This window comes from Podarcis raffonei, chromosome 1 (genome assembly GCF_027172205.1).
Source record: "Podarcis raffonei isolate rPodRaf1 chromosome 1, rPodRaf1.pri, whole genome shotgun sequence".
Classification (NCBI taxonomy): domain Eukaryota; kingdom Metazoa; phylum Chordata; class Lepidosauria; order Squamata; family Lacertidae; genus Podarcis; species Podarcis raffonei.
In genome coordinates, this window is record NC_070602.1 from 133,261,213 (window position 1) to 133,279,385 (window position 18,173).

At 40.6% G+C, this 18,173-nt stretch overlaps 1 protein-coding gene across 7 annotated transcripts in view; it reads right to left on the reverse strand.

The window, feature by feature from the left end:
* Positions 1–18,173, reverse strand: part of AGAP1 (ArfGAP with GTPase domain, ankyrin repeat and PH domain 1) — a 326,368-nt gene that overhangs the window by 224,123 nt on the left and 84,072 nt on the right. For all 7 annotated transcript variants that reach the window (XM_053362842.1, XM_053362861.1, XM_053362851.1 and 4 more), the window contains one exon: positions 14,868–14,995. In XM_053362842.1, coding sequence (XP_053218817.1) covers positions 14,868–14,995 — 128 coding nt within the window. The remainder of the gene's footprint in view (positions 1–14,867; positions 14,996–18,173) is intronic.

Sequence of the window (18,173 nt, forward strand, 5' to 3'; positions counted from 1 at the left end):
TCCTGTGGCTTCTAGCAACTGGTATTCAGAAGCATTGCTGCCTCCAACTGCAGAGGCAAAGTCATCCAGGCTAGTAGCTTTCAATAGCCCTCTCCTCCATGAATTTGTTTAATCTTCTTTGAAGCCATCCAAGCTGGTGCTCATCTCTGCCTCCTGTGGGAATGAGCTACCATCACATGCACTTGTGCAAGGAGAAAGTCAACTGTGAAATAAACTTCAGTGCCATATGGATTAATAGTGGATGCACAAGAACGAAGGAAAAGGAGCAGCTGAGTAACTGTCTACCATTCCTGAAGGTTGCATTAAGCTGTAGCACCACCCTACCCTGGTATGCAACCCATGAACTTCCCCACCCCTGGAGAGAATACAGCCCTTTATTTCAGTAAATTTGCCCATCCCTGCCTTAACTAAACAGGTAGAACTGCTGAAGTTAAGATGAAATTATTAGTATAAGGGGGGAAATGGAGTATAGCTAGACCTGCGAGCAGAAGACCAAGTAAGCACCTACTTTGATTTGATGAAAACTATTTTGAAATGAGAAGATCGATTATAAAAACATATTCAGTGTCAACAGAGAGGGAAAGTAGAAAATTTAGCCTTACAGCACATTCCCATTCTGAGGTTCTGGGATGGGCAGTCTAGTTCAGGGATGGCACTTCCTCTTACGTTATCAGGAAGCATCCTTTTGCCAATGACACCCTGGGGAAGGGATTTCCTGCAGCTCTGAACCTGGGAACACGCTTAAACTCAAGCAGAATAGATATAAGACTAACTAAGAAAATATCAGGGGGCTAGGACAGGGGGATGAGAAAGTAACTCATACAACCATTAGCATTGAAAAGGTAAAAGCAATATGGAAAGGAAAGAGGGAAGATAATCCCAGAGGATTAAAATATTTAAGCTTGATATAAAAGAGATGATAGCAAAAATGGACAAAAACTTAATCTTAAATGGCAATGGAAAGCAAAAATGAGCAGAATGCTAAATTAATAAAAGAACTTTCTGAACAAATAAAAGATCTAACAATCAAACATAAACACACATATAAATCAGTCCAGGACCTCAAGAGCAGAATCAACAAGCAGGAAGACACTTCTAAGAAATTAGTGAATGAAAATAAAGAGCCGAGGAAAAATCAAGAAACAACTAATGAAGAAATAAAGGATCTAGTGACATTACATGAAGCTACTTTGGACCAGATAGCTCTGCTGGAGATGCACCAGAGAGAGATGGTTTTACGCTTCAAAGGTCTCCCAGAGGCACAAGAAGAAAGGATTGACCAAAAGTTGACTCAAGAATTAGCAATCTGGCTGGGCGTACAACTGCAGGAGGCAGTGGAAGATAGGAGTGCCTGGCGTGCTCTGGTCCATGGGGTCATGAAGAGTTGGACATGACTAAACAACTAAACAACAACAACAAAGGGGCAGTTGAATGAATAGTATTATTAGCAAGTGTGAAGTGATGCCAACTAGAAACTAAGTGAGGACGGACGCAGCAGTAGGGGTATATCTGTAATGGGAGCAGGAAACCTTTTTAAAAAGAAAAGAATTTGTATTAAATTGAATTAATTCGATCTGATTTATAATAATTTGGAAAACCAAGAAAAATAATTAGCAAAAACAACTAGAGATTCCACTTTCCTAAAATCCCAACTCATGGAAATACAAAATCCAAGTTCTCATATTCAGAAAACAAGGAGGTAGCAATCTCCTCAGACCTACAGAATATATCTACTCACAGGGTTTCAAAGTTTAATTCTCCCTCTGTTAGGATGGAATTGTGAATTTTTCATAGCTTCAGGGTCATTTAAAAAACTGCTTCTTCAAATTAACTACAAAAGTTAATTTGCTTATCTCAACTAGAAAAGTAATCTTTATGGTAGATTCCATAAATGGATAGGTGGCTAGAGGTTCAAAGAGAAATTTAGTCAAAGCAGAAGGGCTACACAGGTCTTAGGTGAGGAATTTGTGCCCCTAAGGAACCTGTGGGCATGAAGATGCCAAGAAAGATACTGGTAATAAAAGCAACCTGGTGTCAAGGCACTTTTCAAGGCCACATTAGAAGAAACCTAAAAGGGAGCACATCTCAACCTTTCTTGGCTTGATTTCCTTGGACTACATCACAAGCAGGAGGCTTGCTTTGTGGAGTTACAACTGCTGGTAGACATCCTGCATAAAGAAAGGGGAACTGCTGTAAAGAGCTATGAGAAATACCGTATTTTTCCATGTATTGGATGAAGTTTTTTGACTCAGAAATCACGTGAAAAAACTGGGGTCATCCAATACACAGATAGTGGCGTGGTGGGGGAAGAAGCGCTGCGCCACCAGCCATGCAGTTGGCGGGAGTGTGGCTTTCCCCATGACACAGCAAGCGGGGAGCGATCTGGGGGGTGTTTCCTGCCCACAGCTGTGGGAGAGGGGGGGAGCTGTGCGCCACCAGCCATCTCTTTGATGGGAGTGCAAATTCACCCGATGCTGCTGCGCACAGGAAGCACTCTCTGCATCGTTTCCGGTGCACAGCGGCATAGGGGAAGATTGTGCTCCTGCAAAACGGATGGCTGGAGGGAGCGCAAATTCACCTGATGCTGCTGTGCATGGGAAACGTTTTAGGGAGTGTTTCCTCCCGGCAGCTGTGGGGGGTGGAGAGGCTCAACAACTTTGGGCCATCTCCCCTCATTTTCCTAAAATTTAGTCCCCCGAAACAGGGGGGGTGTCCTTATACAAGGGGGTGTCTTATACTTTCAGGTTCACCTATTTCTAGGAGTTGTTGCTGTTCAGATACAGTAGCCCCAGCTGAGGTCTTGGGGGGGCATATCATAGTAATCAAGGGACATAATGGTTACTGAGTTGACAGCCTTAAAAGGTTGTGGGACAGAATGCAGTCTGAGTTGTGAGAAAATGACGTTGTTTTGAAGTGTTGTTGTTATTGCTCCTGCCGCTGAGGCATCTTGTCCATTATCTTATCCTCATCCAAGTACAAGATCACCAAACTGTAGGGTCTCATCTCCTTCATGTTGTGCTTTTCAAGCATCGCTTGAAATAAGAAACTGGAAACGAAAATCCAGAAGACATAAACTAAGCAAAGAATATATTGGGAACCCCAGAAACTTCAAACATATCTGTCACATTGGATGAGGTCCCAAACTTGCTTTGCTACCAGCTTAGATCCTGAAGATCTTTGCTATGATATTTGCTAAGGCTGGCATAATGCAGGACCATCTGAAGGACAGGAGAAAATTAAAGAAGATTTTTGAATTGAGAAATGTGGGGGTGCAGAAGCAGTATTGAAAGAGACAAAGGCAAAAGGCTTATTGAAAAAATCCCTTGGCCATCCTCTGCTTTATTCTGTGATGCCCACAGAGCTGGGTTCAACTTGCAGCCCAAACAATAAACTAGACTCCCATAGTCTAGGAATGAAGGATGGATTTAAGATGTACTAGCAGTGCCTTCCTCCATATAAAAATCAAGTAAGTTGTCCCATAATGTTGATCTCCCTTCAGTTGTCATATACCCAGCACTTTGCATCTCTCCTTCCAAAAGGGAATATCAACACAATTTGATCCAAAATCTGAAGGATGTGCAGTTGAAAAGGTCAGAGAGTGACAATCAATTAACTCCTTTCACCGAAGATGTTCTAATGAGTCGGTTCAGAAAAGGGAAACAATTGAAACCAGGGGCTCAGAATCCAACACCTCCCATTGATGAAGAAATAGTTGCTGCTGTTAAGGATGTTGTTCAGAAGTGACACATGGCAATATATCTTTCAGATACCGAAGAATCTGACTTGGAGAGTGATGGTGAATGGGATGATTAAAATAAGAAATTAAACATGTTAACTACTACTTGATCTTTTAAAACTTGATTGTTTAATACAAATATTTTCTAGGATACATGGGGAATATGATATACTTTAACCGTAGGCTATTTAAAAGCTAAATATTTCTAACATGACCCTGACTTGTCTTGTCTTAGTATTGGTTTTGTTTTACCAATAAACTGCTGGAGAGAGAGAGAGACAGAGAGATGACAACCCCACGTCTAATGGGCAAGTACAAGGTGATAAGAGTAAGCTCACCTCCTAAATCTTCTGTTTGACTCTGTGAATGAGTCTGATAAGAGAATAAGTGTATTGCATTTCCCTTGGTCAATTATTATCCAGGGTATTTGCCCACAGGTCTAGAGAGACATCTGAATGAAGAGAAATATCTGCCCACTCTGTGGTTGTCCAGAGTTACAAATACAGATTTGATGGAAGATCACAGGAACTATTCCTACTGAGACAGCAGACTATTGCATTTGTGCCTCTGCCCCATATTGTGCCTGGGGCAAAGTTTGGCCGGTTTCTTTGGACTTCTGCAATGCATACCTTTGCTGATGAGTTGTCTCCACTATTTGAACACTCACAGCACCAATCAAGGGATTCAAAGCTCCAGTCACTTTGTCTTTGACCACATCCACTGAACCTGTGTGTTTTGGTAATTAGCCCTTCATTCAAGGAGGCTTCATAGTAACTAGGGGACGTGCCTGAGAGGAAAAATCTCTCTTAAATGGGGCCTTCGTTCAGTCATTAGTATAATTCCTGGTAGATGGAGCTGCTGAGTTATCCAGGCCTGAGACAGGAAACATAACATCTCTGAAGAGGCTTGTTTGCAGAACCTCATCCACAGAATCACATCCTGGCAGGACATCTGATAGTGGTGCTCCTCATTAGGCTGGTGTGAAAATACATCAGCACTGTGATGATTAGCTACTGAATCTTTTGTTGCCTGTCCAGGAACAGAAGCACTCTCTCCACATGCCTTGTTCCCTCCTAGATGTTTTCTTTGCAGAATAATAAGCAGAAACACTTTTCTTTGTTGCTAATTAAGTCATGCAACTGAAGGCATGAGGAAAAGTACACATTCTTAAGTCCCTGTTGGAAGCTGAGTGAACTGATCAGTAGATCATCCAGATACCATGGAAGAGATTGGTGTGAAGACATTTTCTGTGTGATGGGCAAAACAGTATATAGAGAACTATTTGAGGTCTAGAATCATTCACAAGGTGTATTCCTTCTGGACACTACATAGAATACTGAGTAAGTCCTGAATGGAAGAGTATGAGTTGTAATATTATTTTCTTGAGAACACTGATTTTCAACACATATTAATTATAGGAAAGAGTAAGTTTGTTTCTGGTTGGACATTTGACTCTTGGAATGGGCACTAGCCTCTTTTTGGGGACCGTCTTCTACAGCAGATATAAATAAAAACTAGCAAAAAACAAAAGGTACACATTGGAGGAAAAAATATTCAGTATGTACCCAAGAAATTTGCACAGTGCGGATACCACATGGCATTTCACCCTAGCCACTAATTACATGCAGTAGCCTTTAGATACAAAAAAGCCACACAGGCTGACAGAGCAGTGGCAGTGGATTTAAAATTCTTACTGTGTTTAATCCTTATGCATCTGATGCAAGGACCTCTAGGCAGCCCATTGATCTTTGATAAGGTCAACTCAAGGCTGCTATTAGGGCATCTATAAAAATATTTTCCATAACTTCACATGGCCATATATAATACCTAAGACTAAAACAGACAAAATACTGGAAATCCATGACAGGAACTATTGTCTCAATATTTAAAAGAAAATCAGCTGGGGAGGGAACAAATTAGATCAGAACTGTAAGGGAGTTAATCCGTGCCCTACATGCTACTTTCCTGTAAGTTTTTCCTAACAGGCAAATAGAAGTTTGAGTTTAGGAAAGGTTCAATGGACGTAAAGGACTACCCCTTCTTCCAGCACCAGAGTCTCAAGTCAATTTGGGCTGCCCCTCCCCAACAGCTGTTTTTGAAAGACAGAAGTTGGACCAGCAACAAAATTCTGTAGTAAGCAGTTTAAGGTTTCAGCCAGCCAGCCTAACCTCTTTCATTCCACTCCCACCCGCAGAGTTTTCCAGTATAACAGCTTTCCAAACTGAACATGCTCTAACTTTCTCCCACTCCATAGTTTTTTCCCTGCAAATGTTGGGGCATCTCTGAGTCCACTGATACATCCTTCTTATGTGCAGGCAGTGCTATTTTTGATACATAAGGATGCATACTAGGAAAATGAGTTTTGTTTTAGTAGAAATGTTAAAAGAGGTATACATTCTGATTATAAATCTCCAATATCTTGGCAAACTTGTCCAAAATCCACATAATACTATGAGTGTCCCATCTTCCTCTGGCAAACATGAGAAACTACAAAGACGTATTAGGAAATAGCTATTTCGCATTGTGTTTCAGAAATGCTTTAAGCACATTAAAAAGTGTAATATAGGGACTTCCGGAGTCGGCGCCATCGGCAATGGCGGATTCCTTCTAACTCGGAGGGAGTGAGCTTCGCGGAAATCGGGTCTTGCCGCTACGGCGAAGCGGGGACCCTTCAAAAAACCACAGGCGGGTGAAGCCTGTGACCGTGGGACTCGGCGGGCACCTTCAGCGCCCCCCCCCATTTGCAAAGGAACCGGCTCCGGGCTCCGGAGCGAAACGGGGAGAGCGGTGCGGTGCTGAGAGTCAATTGCTTCTTCCGTGGAGTGAAGCTGCACAGCTGTTGTCGGAGAGCGCTGACTTTTGTCCTGTGACAATTCGGCTATCAAAACAACTACCGTGAGTAGGTTGAATTTAAAGATTTGAAAATAAGGGAAGAAAGAGCACTAATTTGGTACCGAAAACGGGAAGGTGTAAACAGGAAGTCCACCTTCCGTTTCTTGTAAACAGATCAAAGCAAAGACTATTTAAACTAAGACCTGGAAAATTACTTCAAAAGGACTTAAATCCTAACATCAAGACAAAAGATCTCCCTCCCTGAATTGCAGGAGAGGGGAGGGAAGAGTGAGAAGTATTTTTGCCTGCAAAAAGAGAGGAAAAAGAAACAAAGACTGCCGCTTAATGCCTGGCACGGGCTGTCAAGTGCTAACAAGATTGCCGTACCGTGAATCACGCTGTTTATAGACATTGTAACTTTTTGACAGTTAACTCTGCAAGAGAGATACTTTTGATTCTGACTGGCTTCTCCAGACTTTAAGGTTTTTAAGGAACTGTAAAGTAACTGAAATTGAAATTGAAACGGTTGTTTACTTTGTTAAATGGGGGATTTGGAAAAGTTACTTTAATGTAACAAGAATTGACTGTTACTGTGTCCCCCTAGAGGAACTTTGTAATTGCTACAACAGGCCAGGGAATTTTCCACTTCAAATTGGCCAGGGGAACTTTCCACAGTAAAACAAACTCCGGCCGTGGGACTGACCTTGAGCTTCAGATAAAGTGTTATGGCAAACTTGCCGCAGGAAAAAACAACAAGATCTGGGAAAATTTGGCAGCAGCGAAGAGCATCAGCATCTGGCCCTTCTGTACCATTAGGGACAGCACCTGTTCAAATTGATCCAAAAGGAATGGCATCTGAAGATGTTTTAGCTGTGGCATTAGGTAAAATTAGTGAATCTTTGGAAAAACTGAGTAAACAAGTAGCTGAAGCATCAACCAAAATTGATCAGAATACTACAAGCATCAATAATTTGGGACAGAAGGTGAATTCTAACACAGAATCTATTGAGAAATTGCTGCAGGAATCAACTTTGACCCGAAAGACAGCTGAAGAAGCAAAGGAAAAAGCATTGGCCGTAGAGGAAAAGATACCACCGATATGTAGGCAACTCGAGGATCACAAGTCAATGTTATCTATGATTGAACTGAAGGAAAGACAGACAAATTTAAGGATCAGGGCGGTACCTGAACTTGAGAAAGACAACCTAAGTGACTTTCTTATGCATGAATTTGCATGAATTTCTGGAACTTAGATTTAGAGAAGCAAGATATCAAGATAGTAAGTGTCTTCAGGCTCGGAAGAGGGGGGAGAAAGAACAGGGTGAGAGACTGTTTGATTACCCTCCGAACAAAAGAGGAGAGAGACAAAATATTGAGTCTGCATTTTCAGAAGACCTTGGAAATACATCAATCAAGAGTGGAGATATTCAAAGACATTCCAAAATACCTTCTGGATCTTACCTACGGAGACCTAGTGAACCTGTTGAGAAGTAATAGTATTGTCTTCAGGTGGGAATTCCCTCAGGGCCTATCTTTTACTTTCAAAGGAAGAAAGTTAAAAATAAGATCAGTGGAAGATAAAGAAAGATTTTTGAAAGATCACGGAGAAGACTTGCAGAAAGAATTCGAAGAAGAGCTAAGAGCACTAAAACCAGGAATACTAGACATATCATCACTATCCTTTGGATTGGAAAATTTAGAGAAAGTGATACCACCGACAGATCAAGAACAATTGCTGGGTGCAGTTGGAGGAAAAGCAAAGTAACCACGCCATGGCTCTGCAACTATTAAGCTGGAATATTAATGGTTTTAACTCCCCGGAAAAGAGGAAAAAAGTCTTTCATTTATTGAAAAAGGAACAATTGGACTTGATTTGTTTACAGGAAACACATGTGATAAGGCTGCACAGGAAAGTATTGATCAATAAAAGATTGGGTCAAGAGTTTATTTCATCGGATAAGGTTAAAAAAAGGGGAGTTGTGATTAATGCAAAAGAGAGCCTATCACCGAAATTTATGTTTAAAGATGAACAAGGAAGATTTGTGGCAATTGAAATTCAAGCACAAGGAGAGAAATTTCTGATAGTAGGAATTTACGCACCAAATGAGGGGAAATCGGATTTTTTTAAAAAGTTGCATGAGACATTGCTGGACTACATGGATTATAACATCATTATGAAGGGAGACATGAATGGAGTGGTATCCACAAACACGGACAAGGCACAGAGACAGGTAGTTACTAAAGATGGCAGACTACCAAAAACCTTTTTTGAGATGACTGACAATATGGACTTAATTGACATTTGAAGAACAAAGAATCCCTTGGGTAGAGAGGGAACTTTCTTCTCTGAAGCCAAAATGACATGGACAAGAATTGACCAAATTTGGATAACTAGAGGACTGGCTCCTAAGACTCGAAAAGTGGAAATATGCCCTAAAACTTGCTCCGACCATTATGCTGTGAAAATGGAGATGAAACTAACACCAACTGGTTCCTTCAGATGGAGGATGAATGACACCCTGTTTAGAGATGAAGAGGTTATTAAGAAGGCCCAAAAAACCTTGAGAGACTATTTTGAGATAAATATGAACACTACCATTGAAAAAAGAGTAGTCTGGGACGCAAGCAAAGCAGTTATGAGGGGGTTTCTAATTCAACAGAATGCAATAAAGAAGAGAACTCAAAATGAGAAAAAAGGCAAAATTTTGGAAAAAATAAAAGAGGGTGAGAAGAAACTGAGAGCGAAACCAAAGTCACAAGAGATTCTGAGAGAAATAAAGTTATATCAAGTTCAATATATGAAGATGATGAATCAGGAAATAGAATGGAAAATTAAACAGATGAGACAAAGGACATTTGAATCGGCCAATAAATGTGGAAAACTGTTAGCTTGGCAAATGAAAAAAAGACAAAAACTTAACACCATTACCAACTTGGAAGTGGAAGGAAAGAACATTCAGAATCCAGTGGAAATTAGAAAATGTTTCCAGAGGTACTTTAAACAGTTATATACACAAGGGCCACAGAAAGAATTCGATATAGACCAATTCTTAAAAACAAATGGACTACAAAAAATCTCTCAAGAAAACAAGTTAATGTTGAACTATAAAATCACAGAACAGGAGGTGGAAGGTGCCATCCAGAATATGCAGTTGGGCAAATCTCCAGGGCCGGACAGCTTAACCTCAAAATACTATAGATCTCTGAAAGATTGGATAATTCAACCACTAAAGGAGGTTTGTAATGAAATTTTGGAGGGGGGGGAAAGCGCCAGAGTCGTGGAAGGAAGCTTATATTACACTTATACCAAAAACTGAGTCTGAAAAGACACAACTTAAGAACTACCGCCCCATATCCCTGCTTAACGTGGATTACAAAATTTTTGCAGACATTTTGGCTAAAAGACTAAAAAAAGTATTAGTGGAGGAGATACATAAAGACCAAGCTGGCTTTCTCCTGGGTAGACACTTGTCTGACAACATGAGAAATATAATTAATATTTTGGAGAAACTGCAAGTGAATATTAACACTAAAGCAGTCTTAATATTCGTAGATGCGGAGAAAGCTTTTGACAATATTTCTTGGAGTTTGAAGAAAAATCTTCAGGGGATGGGGGTTGGTCAAGGTTTTGAAAACGGTATAGGTGCAATTTACTCAGAACAAAAGGCTAAACTAATTGTTAACAATGTGGTGACAGAGGAATTTAAGATAGAGAAAGGGACACGACAAGGCTGCCCAATTTCCCCATTGCGCTTTATTTCGGTCCTGGAGGTTTTGCTAAATATGATCAGAAGGGACCGTTTGATTAAAGGTATACAGGTCGGAGCCAAACAGTACAAATTGAAAGCTTTTGCAGATGACTTAGTACTGACGTTACAGGAGCCAGAATCTAGTACTAAAAGAGTATTGGAATTGATTCAAGAATTTGGTCATGTGACAGGATTTAAGCTGAACAAGTTAAAAACTAAGGTTCATGAGAAAAACTTAACACCGATTGAGAAAGAGAGGTTTCAGAAGGAGACAGGTTTAACATTGGTTAAGAAAGTGAAATATCTGGGGGTTAACATGACCGCTAAGAACTTAAATTTATTTAAAGACAATTATGAGAAATGTTGGTCAGAAGTGAAAAAGGATCTAGAAATATGGTCAAATTTGAAGCTGTCCTTGTTAGGTCGAATTGCTGTTATAAAGATGAATGTATTGCCAAGAATGTTATTTCTGTTTCAATCATTGCAAATTTTGGACAAAATGGACTGTTTCAAGAAGTGGCAGAGAGATATTTCTAGATTTGTCTGGCAGGGCAAGAAGCCCAGAATAAAATTTAAAATATTAACTGATGTAAAGGAAAGAGGTGGATTCGCCCTGCCAGACCTTAAACTCTACTACGAATCAGCAGCATTCTGCTGGTTGAAAGAATGGCTGCTTCTTGAGAACACAGACATTTTGGATTTAGAAGGTTTTAATAATGTTTTTGGGTGGCATGCATATTTGTGGTACGACAAGGTTAAAGCACATAAAGAATTTAAAAACCATATGGTCAGGCAAGCATTGTTTAATGTCTGGATAAGATATAAGGACCTACTTGAAAATAAAACCCCAAGGTGGTTGTCACTGATGGAAGCAAAGGCCCAGAAAAAGCTCAATATGGAGGCCAAATGGCCGAAATATTGGGAAATTCTGGAACAAGAAGGAGATAAATTGAAATTGCAGAGTTTTGAGAAACTAAAAGATAAAGTGCGAGATTGGCTTCATTATTATCAAATAAGGGAGGCTTACAATTTGGACAAAAAAATTGGCTTCCAGGTGGAAAAATGAAAATTGGAAACAGAACTGTTAGACCCCAAAACTAAGATACTTTCAAGAATGTATAACTTGCTGCTGAAATGGAACACCCAGGATGAAACGGTTAAATCTGCTATGATTAAATGGGCACAAGATGTTGGACATAACATTATGTTTGCTGCTTGGGAACAGTTGTGGACCACAGGTATAAAATTTACGGAATGTAATGCCTTAAGAGAGAATATTATGAAAATGATATACAGGTGGTACATGACACCAGTCAAGCTTGCAAAAATCTACCATTTGCCCGATAATAAATGTTGGAAATGTAAAGAAAATGAAGGTACATTCTTTCACCTTTGGTGGACGTGCCCAAAGATTAAGGCTTTCTGGGAGATGATATATAATGAAATGAAAAAGGTATTTAAATATACCTTCTTGAAGAAACCAGAGGCCTTTCTCCTGGGCATGGTCGGCCACAACAGCAGCAAGAATACTTATTGCAAAGTATTGGAAGACACAAGATTTACCCACTCTGGAAGAATGGCAGATGAAAGTGATGGACTATATGGAATTGGCGGAAATGACTGGCAGAATCCGAGACCAGGGAGTAGAGTCGGTGGAAGAAGACTGGAAGAAATTTAAGGACTATTTACAGAAACACTGCAAAATTAATGAATGTTAAAATGATGTTGGAATGAAATGAAGTGGTTTTAGTAACAATGTTAAAAAGGAGTATGTAAAAATGATTTATTAAATAGATGAATTTATAAGGTTATAATATGTCAAGATAAAGAACTAAGATAAAAACAAAGAGGGAAAGGATTTGCTGAATTAACATCCAAAATGGAATACAAAAAAGGGAGGTGTGAGGAGGTCAGGGAAACAAGTGAATGAAAAGTAAGATATTGAAAGATGGACTTTTTTTTTTACTGTTTTTTCTATTTTCTTTTTTTCTACTCTGTATTTTTTATTGTTTGTTTTCTTTCTTTATTATCTTATTATTTTTGTAAATTCTTTTTTGAAATTTGAATAAAATATCATTTTTTTTAAAAAAAGGGGGGAAAAGAAGAAAAAAGTGTAATATAAATACTGATAAACCCCAACTCTTCTCCTCCACTCAGAATACCTCAGAAGTACAGCACAAGTGCTGGGACAATCCTCCATATCCTTCCAGAGCTTGAACAATGGCTGGATCTTGTCCATGCTGGATTGGCTTGATAGGTGCTTCAAACACTACAAAAGCCCAGCACAACTGCAGGTGTTTCCCCTTTGCACCTTTAAGCTTGGGAAGAGGGATGGAGCTCATCCGTGTGACAAAATCGTTTGGAAACACTTTTAGCCCCACAGAAGTGACACATGTTATAAAGTCTGCCTTTTCTTAGGAGTGGAGGATTAGCCCTGGCATTTGCATTGTGCTAGCACTTCAAGTATCTCTTAAATTCAGCATGACATCACACAGGATCTCACATTTCCCTATTCAGAGATGAGCATAGTCTTGACCATCACAAATGTTTGCTGGCCAGCAGGGCCATCCAAAAATGTGTGTGTGTGCCCCCCCCCCAAGTTTGATCCTTAGAACCCATTGTTCAGTGTACTGCACACTCTATCTTGGGTTGCCTGCTAGAAGCACCTCCCTCATTCTTTTAATCTTGTGTCACTGAGAGTCTAGAGCAAAACTGTTTTGTGGAACATGACAATCCTGCCCAGTGTCTTGCACAGATTCCTCCTTTGAAAGTTCTCCAGACTAGGAGATAAAATTAGAGCACCCTGATACAGCTGAGGGATATCCCCTTCAATGAACTGTGAAGGCTGCCCATGTAGAGAGGAATGGAAGGATTCCCCAAGCTTCACAAAACTGGTGTTTGCTAAAGAGCTTGGATTGGTTTGTTGCTTTTGTTTGGTTTTTTAAAAATGCTACTTCTGAAATAAGTACTGCCCCACCCTGGTTCCATTGGGGAACATCTCCCCGCAAAATTCACACTGCTATTATAGTTACTGGGTAGTAGCAGCTTCCATCATTGTGGAAATTGGGAAAGTACAGTATCTATAAACATTTGCTGTTGGCCAAGGATTTTGAGAATCTAACACAATATGCTTGTTTTCTCACTAAGGGAACAATGTACATAAAATATACATTATTAGAGGGACATCTGGGACTTCTAATCCTGGGATCACTGTTCCAATAGAGTATACCTCCCAAAGCATTGTTGTCCGATAAACCTGTTCTGACGTGGTCTTATAACTTGTAAAGCAGGAGAAGTGAGGAACGTGTGGGACCTCCAGATGTTGCTGGACTCCAACTGCCATCTGCAGGTCCACAGGTTCCTTACCATGGCTTTAAAAATGTTTTATTCATATTTGAAACTTCTTAATGTTCAACAAAGCTTTCAAATGTTAGTAAATATTGGCCCTCGGGTAAGCTGGCAGGTGGCCGTGCTCTGCTTCCAACTATACACAAAGACATAGACACTTTAGGCTGCATAAGTGATTTCTTAAAGGGAGATATGTGCACAGCCTAATGGCTGGTAACAGCAGTGTCTGGTAACTGGGTGAAGTGCCCTCATAAGATGCTTTTTGAGGATGCCTGTAAGCTGCTCACCAGCTCCAGGTGAATAGGCCAAGTGTCTCCTGCAAAAGGATTGTGATGAAGAGTATATTACACCGATGCTCCAATATCTGCATTGATTTTATGTGGCTCTAAAACAAGGCATTGTTGTGTGGTGGCTGGTTGGTTTTTTAATGTATACACCCCTACACTATTTGAGCCTAATACAAGATGCCCTTCTTACCCTATACAATGGTACCTCTGGATACAAATGGGATCCGTTCCGGAGCCACGTTCGCATCCTGAAGCAAACACAACCCACGTCTGCGGGTCGTGATTTGCCACTTCCGTGCATGCGCGTGACATCATTTTGACCGTCTGCGCATGCGGCGAAACCCGGAAGTAACGCGTTCCATTACTTCCAGGTCGCCGCGGAGCACAACCCGAAAGCGCTCAACCTGAAGCAACTTCAACCCGAGGTATGACTTTACCTCCAAGGCAATCTCTAAACTTGATTGTGAACCACCTCTTAAAGTATCACACATTTGGCCAAGTTCAGACAACAAAGACACATGGAAATACACAGTTTAAACTTTACATAGTTTAGAATCAATTTCCAGGCTCTATTTAAGTGGCCTTTTTTAGAAGGTCACGGAGCATATTTAGGTTGGGGATTCTTTAGCTCTTTAACTGTGGTTGCACATTATGAACCTTCAAAGCTAAATACAATATAAATTAAGGTAACAGAAGGGCACAGCAACTCAAAGAAAGCTATCCAAAGAACAACTGAAAATGCTCTCAGCCTGAGGTTGTCAGAACCCATATTCTATTCCTAGGTGTAACAGTGCTGCCTTGTGATATGAAGAATCTGAGTCAAATGCAAGAACACTGGTTACCAAAGCCAATTCACGTTGCCCAGTTTGTATCTACCACTAAAAGGGATGCAAATAATTACATTCTATTTCATACCTGGCTGATATGTACTGCCGAAACCTGGACTGAACATACAGATGAGTGGCTTGGAGAGTTTGGTAGGGATTTGCAAGGGCCTATCGAAAGTTGCTGTTTTTTCCTTGTTGCAACAATCTTCTGTGCAACTGTAAAGACAAAATTAAAAGAATTTGATTACATAGAAACCCTGTGATGCAGCATTTTGCTCCTCTGTTCAGAGTCCTGCTTCCATTAAAGAGCAATTTCATGATCTGACCAACAACATAAACTGGCAGTCCTGCAGCTGATGCACATAGAAACTACAGAGGAGTGGAAGCTAATGGTAAAAGTGCTTACTTGTCTGTTGTTGCTGTTGTTATTAGTAATATACAGGCTATTGGTGTACACCACAAATCTCCTGAAACCAAGATGTGTTTTCAATCACAATAAATATTTTAAAAGTTAAATCAATTTCTTCTGGATTCCACATGAATGAATTTGCAATGAGAACATTTAAGTGAATCATTTGTTTTCAAGAGGGAAGCTAGAACACCGCAGATAGAATGTCACAGTATTAGAATTATTCTGAATGAAACACAGTCTCCATCTCCAAGAAAAAGAAAAAGGAGGGAGCAGCCTTCGATGGAGGATGTATTTGTTTTTGTAACTTCTCCTGGAGTAGATCAGCAAAAAGTTTAAAAAAGGAAAGCCAAACTGAGGGATATTTCAGCTTCAGTTTTCACTAAGTAGTCTACTCTCAAGGTCCCAATGCAGGTTGCCCTCCCAATGTTTTAGACTACTTACAACCTAGTCACCATGGCCATACGGAATGGGGCTGATGGAAGTTTCATTCAAAATGTTTGGAGGGGAAGGCTGTCCTAAAGCTTGGATGATGGTAGTATCTTCAAAAAAGCAGAGCTATCACACCAGTGAAGGCTGATAAGATGTTACCAAAGTGTTCTACCTCCCGGAGATTTGCCCAACATGCCATTTCACCAAGTGGCAGCTTGGGACCAGCACAACTGAGCAAGCTGGGTGAATCAGGGTGCCTGCAGGGTAGGGCTCTACCCCACCAAACACCTGATTCGCCTGGGAGCGGGGCAGCAAAAATAAATAACTTACTGACTGGTGAATCAGGGGGTCTGCAGGGTAGCGTGGCAGCAAAGGATGCATCTATCCCACCAAACATGTGATCCGCTCGACAGTGTGTCTTTTGTTGCTGCGCTACCAGGCAATTCAGGTGCTTGGTGGATGTAGCACAGCAGCAAAAGTTGTGCACATTTACTGCTGCTGTGTCCAGCGGACCAGCTGACTGCAGCTAGGCAGGTGGAGATGCTAAGCACCAAGGGTGGCGCCTGGACATCTCCACCCAGTCACAAAAGGCCAGTTGTCAGTAGCAAAATGTGACTGGTGCACAGCTAATTTCAAATGCCGCTCACAAGGGGTCTAAACACACATGGATCTAATCCTCAGACCCATCTGCCCATCTGGGTCATGTATTAAGACTAGGTCACATGTCATTTCAAGTTTCACCTCTGATTTTAAACTGGAGATTCAGTTCTTGACTTATATAAAACTCTTGGTGTATTGAAACAAATTTATCTTCATTTATGTTGCAATTATCTCTTAGGGCAGTTAATTTGATGGAAATTAAACTATTGTTTAATTGCTCCTATTAATCGAGAGATTTAAAGAACCACAGTAATAGTTACCTTCAAGACAGAACAAAGTCAAAGCTACTCATGTTGATTCTAAAAGGTAAGATAATTCTAAGCAGAATGAGAACAGAGCAAGCTCAAAATGGTCTTTTCAAAAAAGGAGGGTGCTGCAGAGCAGTATATCAAGTTTTCCAGTGAAATAGTTTTCACTCTATATTTCAGCGATTCAGAAATTTGTAATCAATCTACCACAACCTGATTAAAATCAGTATTTTGTTTCCTCTAAAGGAAATGCTATTATGGGGGCATGAAGCCCCACACACACCCAATGTGCTTTAAGTTGTGCCTAGTGCACTACTGGAATGAGCCCCACAACAGTTTTAAATGGATCAATGCAGCTCTTGGCCTGAAGAAAAGGTTCCCCATTGTATTAGAGGAAATTATTTCTGTTAATCACAACAGACCAGGACAAAAAGAACAACCTATTGTTGGCCTACTAAAGTGAGAAGTAACCTCTTGAATATCTATTACCACATACATATTCCTGAATAATCCCCTTCACCCAGTTTTTTTTTTAATGCTTTTCGGGGTTTTCAATGAATTATTAGAATTGGCTTCCTTAGGACGCTTCAGGGGCAGAGATATAAAGCCACATCTTTAGAACTGGCAGGGAGTCCCTGGTGCTGTCTACCAAAGAATATGTTGGTTTTTATGTGGATAGGGTAATCTGTGAGTTTTACAGTGTGTATGTGTGCATGTGTGTGTGTGCGTGCGTGCGCGCGCACACACACACACACAGAGTAATATTGTGTTTTATTGTTGTTACCTGCCCTGAGACCTTAGGGTGAAGGGTGGATAACTAATAACACCACAAACACACACAAACATACACCTCAGAGCTCCTACCTGACCTGGGGAACATTAGCCCTGAATCAGTGTTTGGGGGGTGGGGGATGCTAATGGTTAATTGTGGTTTATTTGGTCCACCATCTTGATTCAACATGGCAATTTCCATCCAAACATGAATGAAAACCACCTCATCCATCTTGGGAACCCTTGTGCCAAGTTAGGTGCTGATATCTTCAGAGGCATACAAATTAGCACAGGTTATGCCCAAAATCAGACAAAATCCCACTTAAGCCACATTCTGGTCTACCATATTGATTCAAAATAGTGGGTAGCATCCCAACATTGACAAAAACTGCTACCCCCACCTCTGGAAATCTTATGCAGAGTTTGAAATTGGTGCCATTTGGACCCACCACACAAAAAAATGGGTGAAGACAAGCCTAAGTCACATTTTGGACCACCGTTAATTCAAAATGGTGGCCAGTAGTCCAACACTGAAGAAAACCACAGACCCCCTACCCCAGGAACAATCATGCAGAGTTTGAAATCAGTGAAGTTTGTACCCATCACTCCAAAAATCAGGCAGTCACATTTCATACTGCCATCTTGATTCAAAATGGTGGCTGCATTGCCCTCATCAACAAAAACTGCCACCCCACCTCAGGAACCCTCATACCAAGTTTGATGATGGTATCAAGGTGGCCAGACCTACTGAGAACAAATGGTAATCCCCCCCCCCCCAGAATATACAGTAGATTCCTTTATTTTCCTGATCTAAAATTCATGTTTTCCCTATCCTTGATAGAATTTGGACCAATTTACATATATACACCAAGAC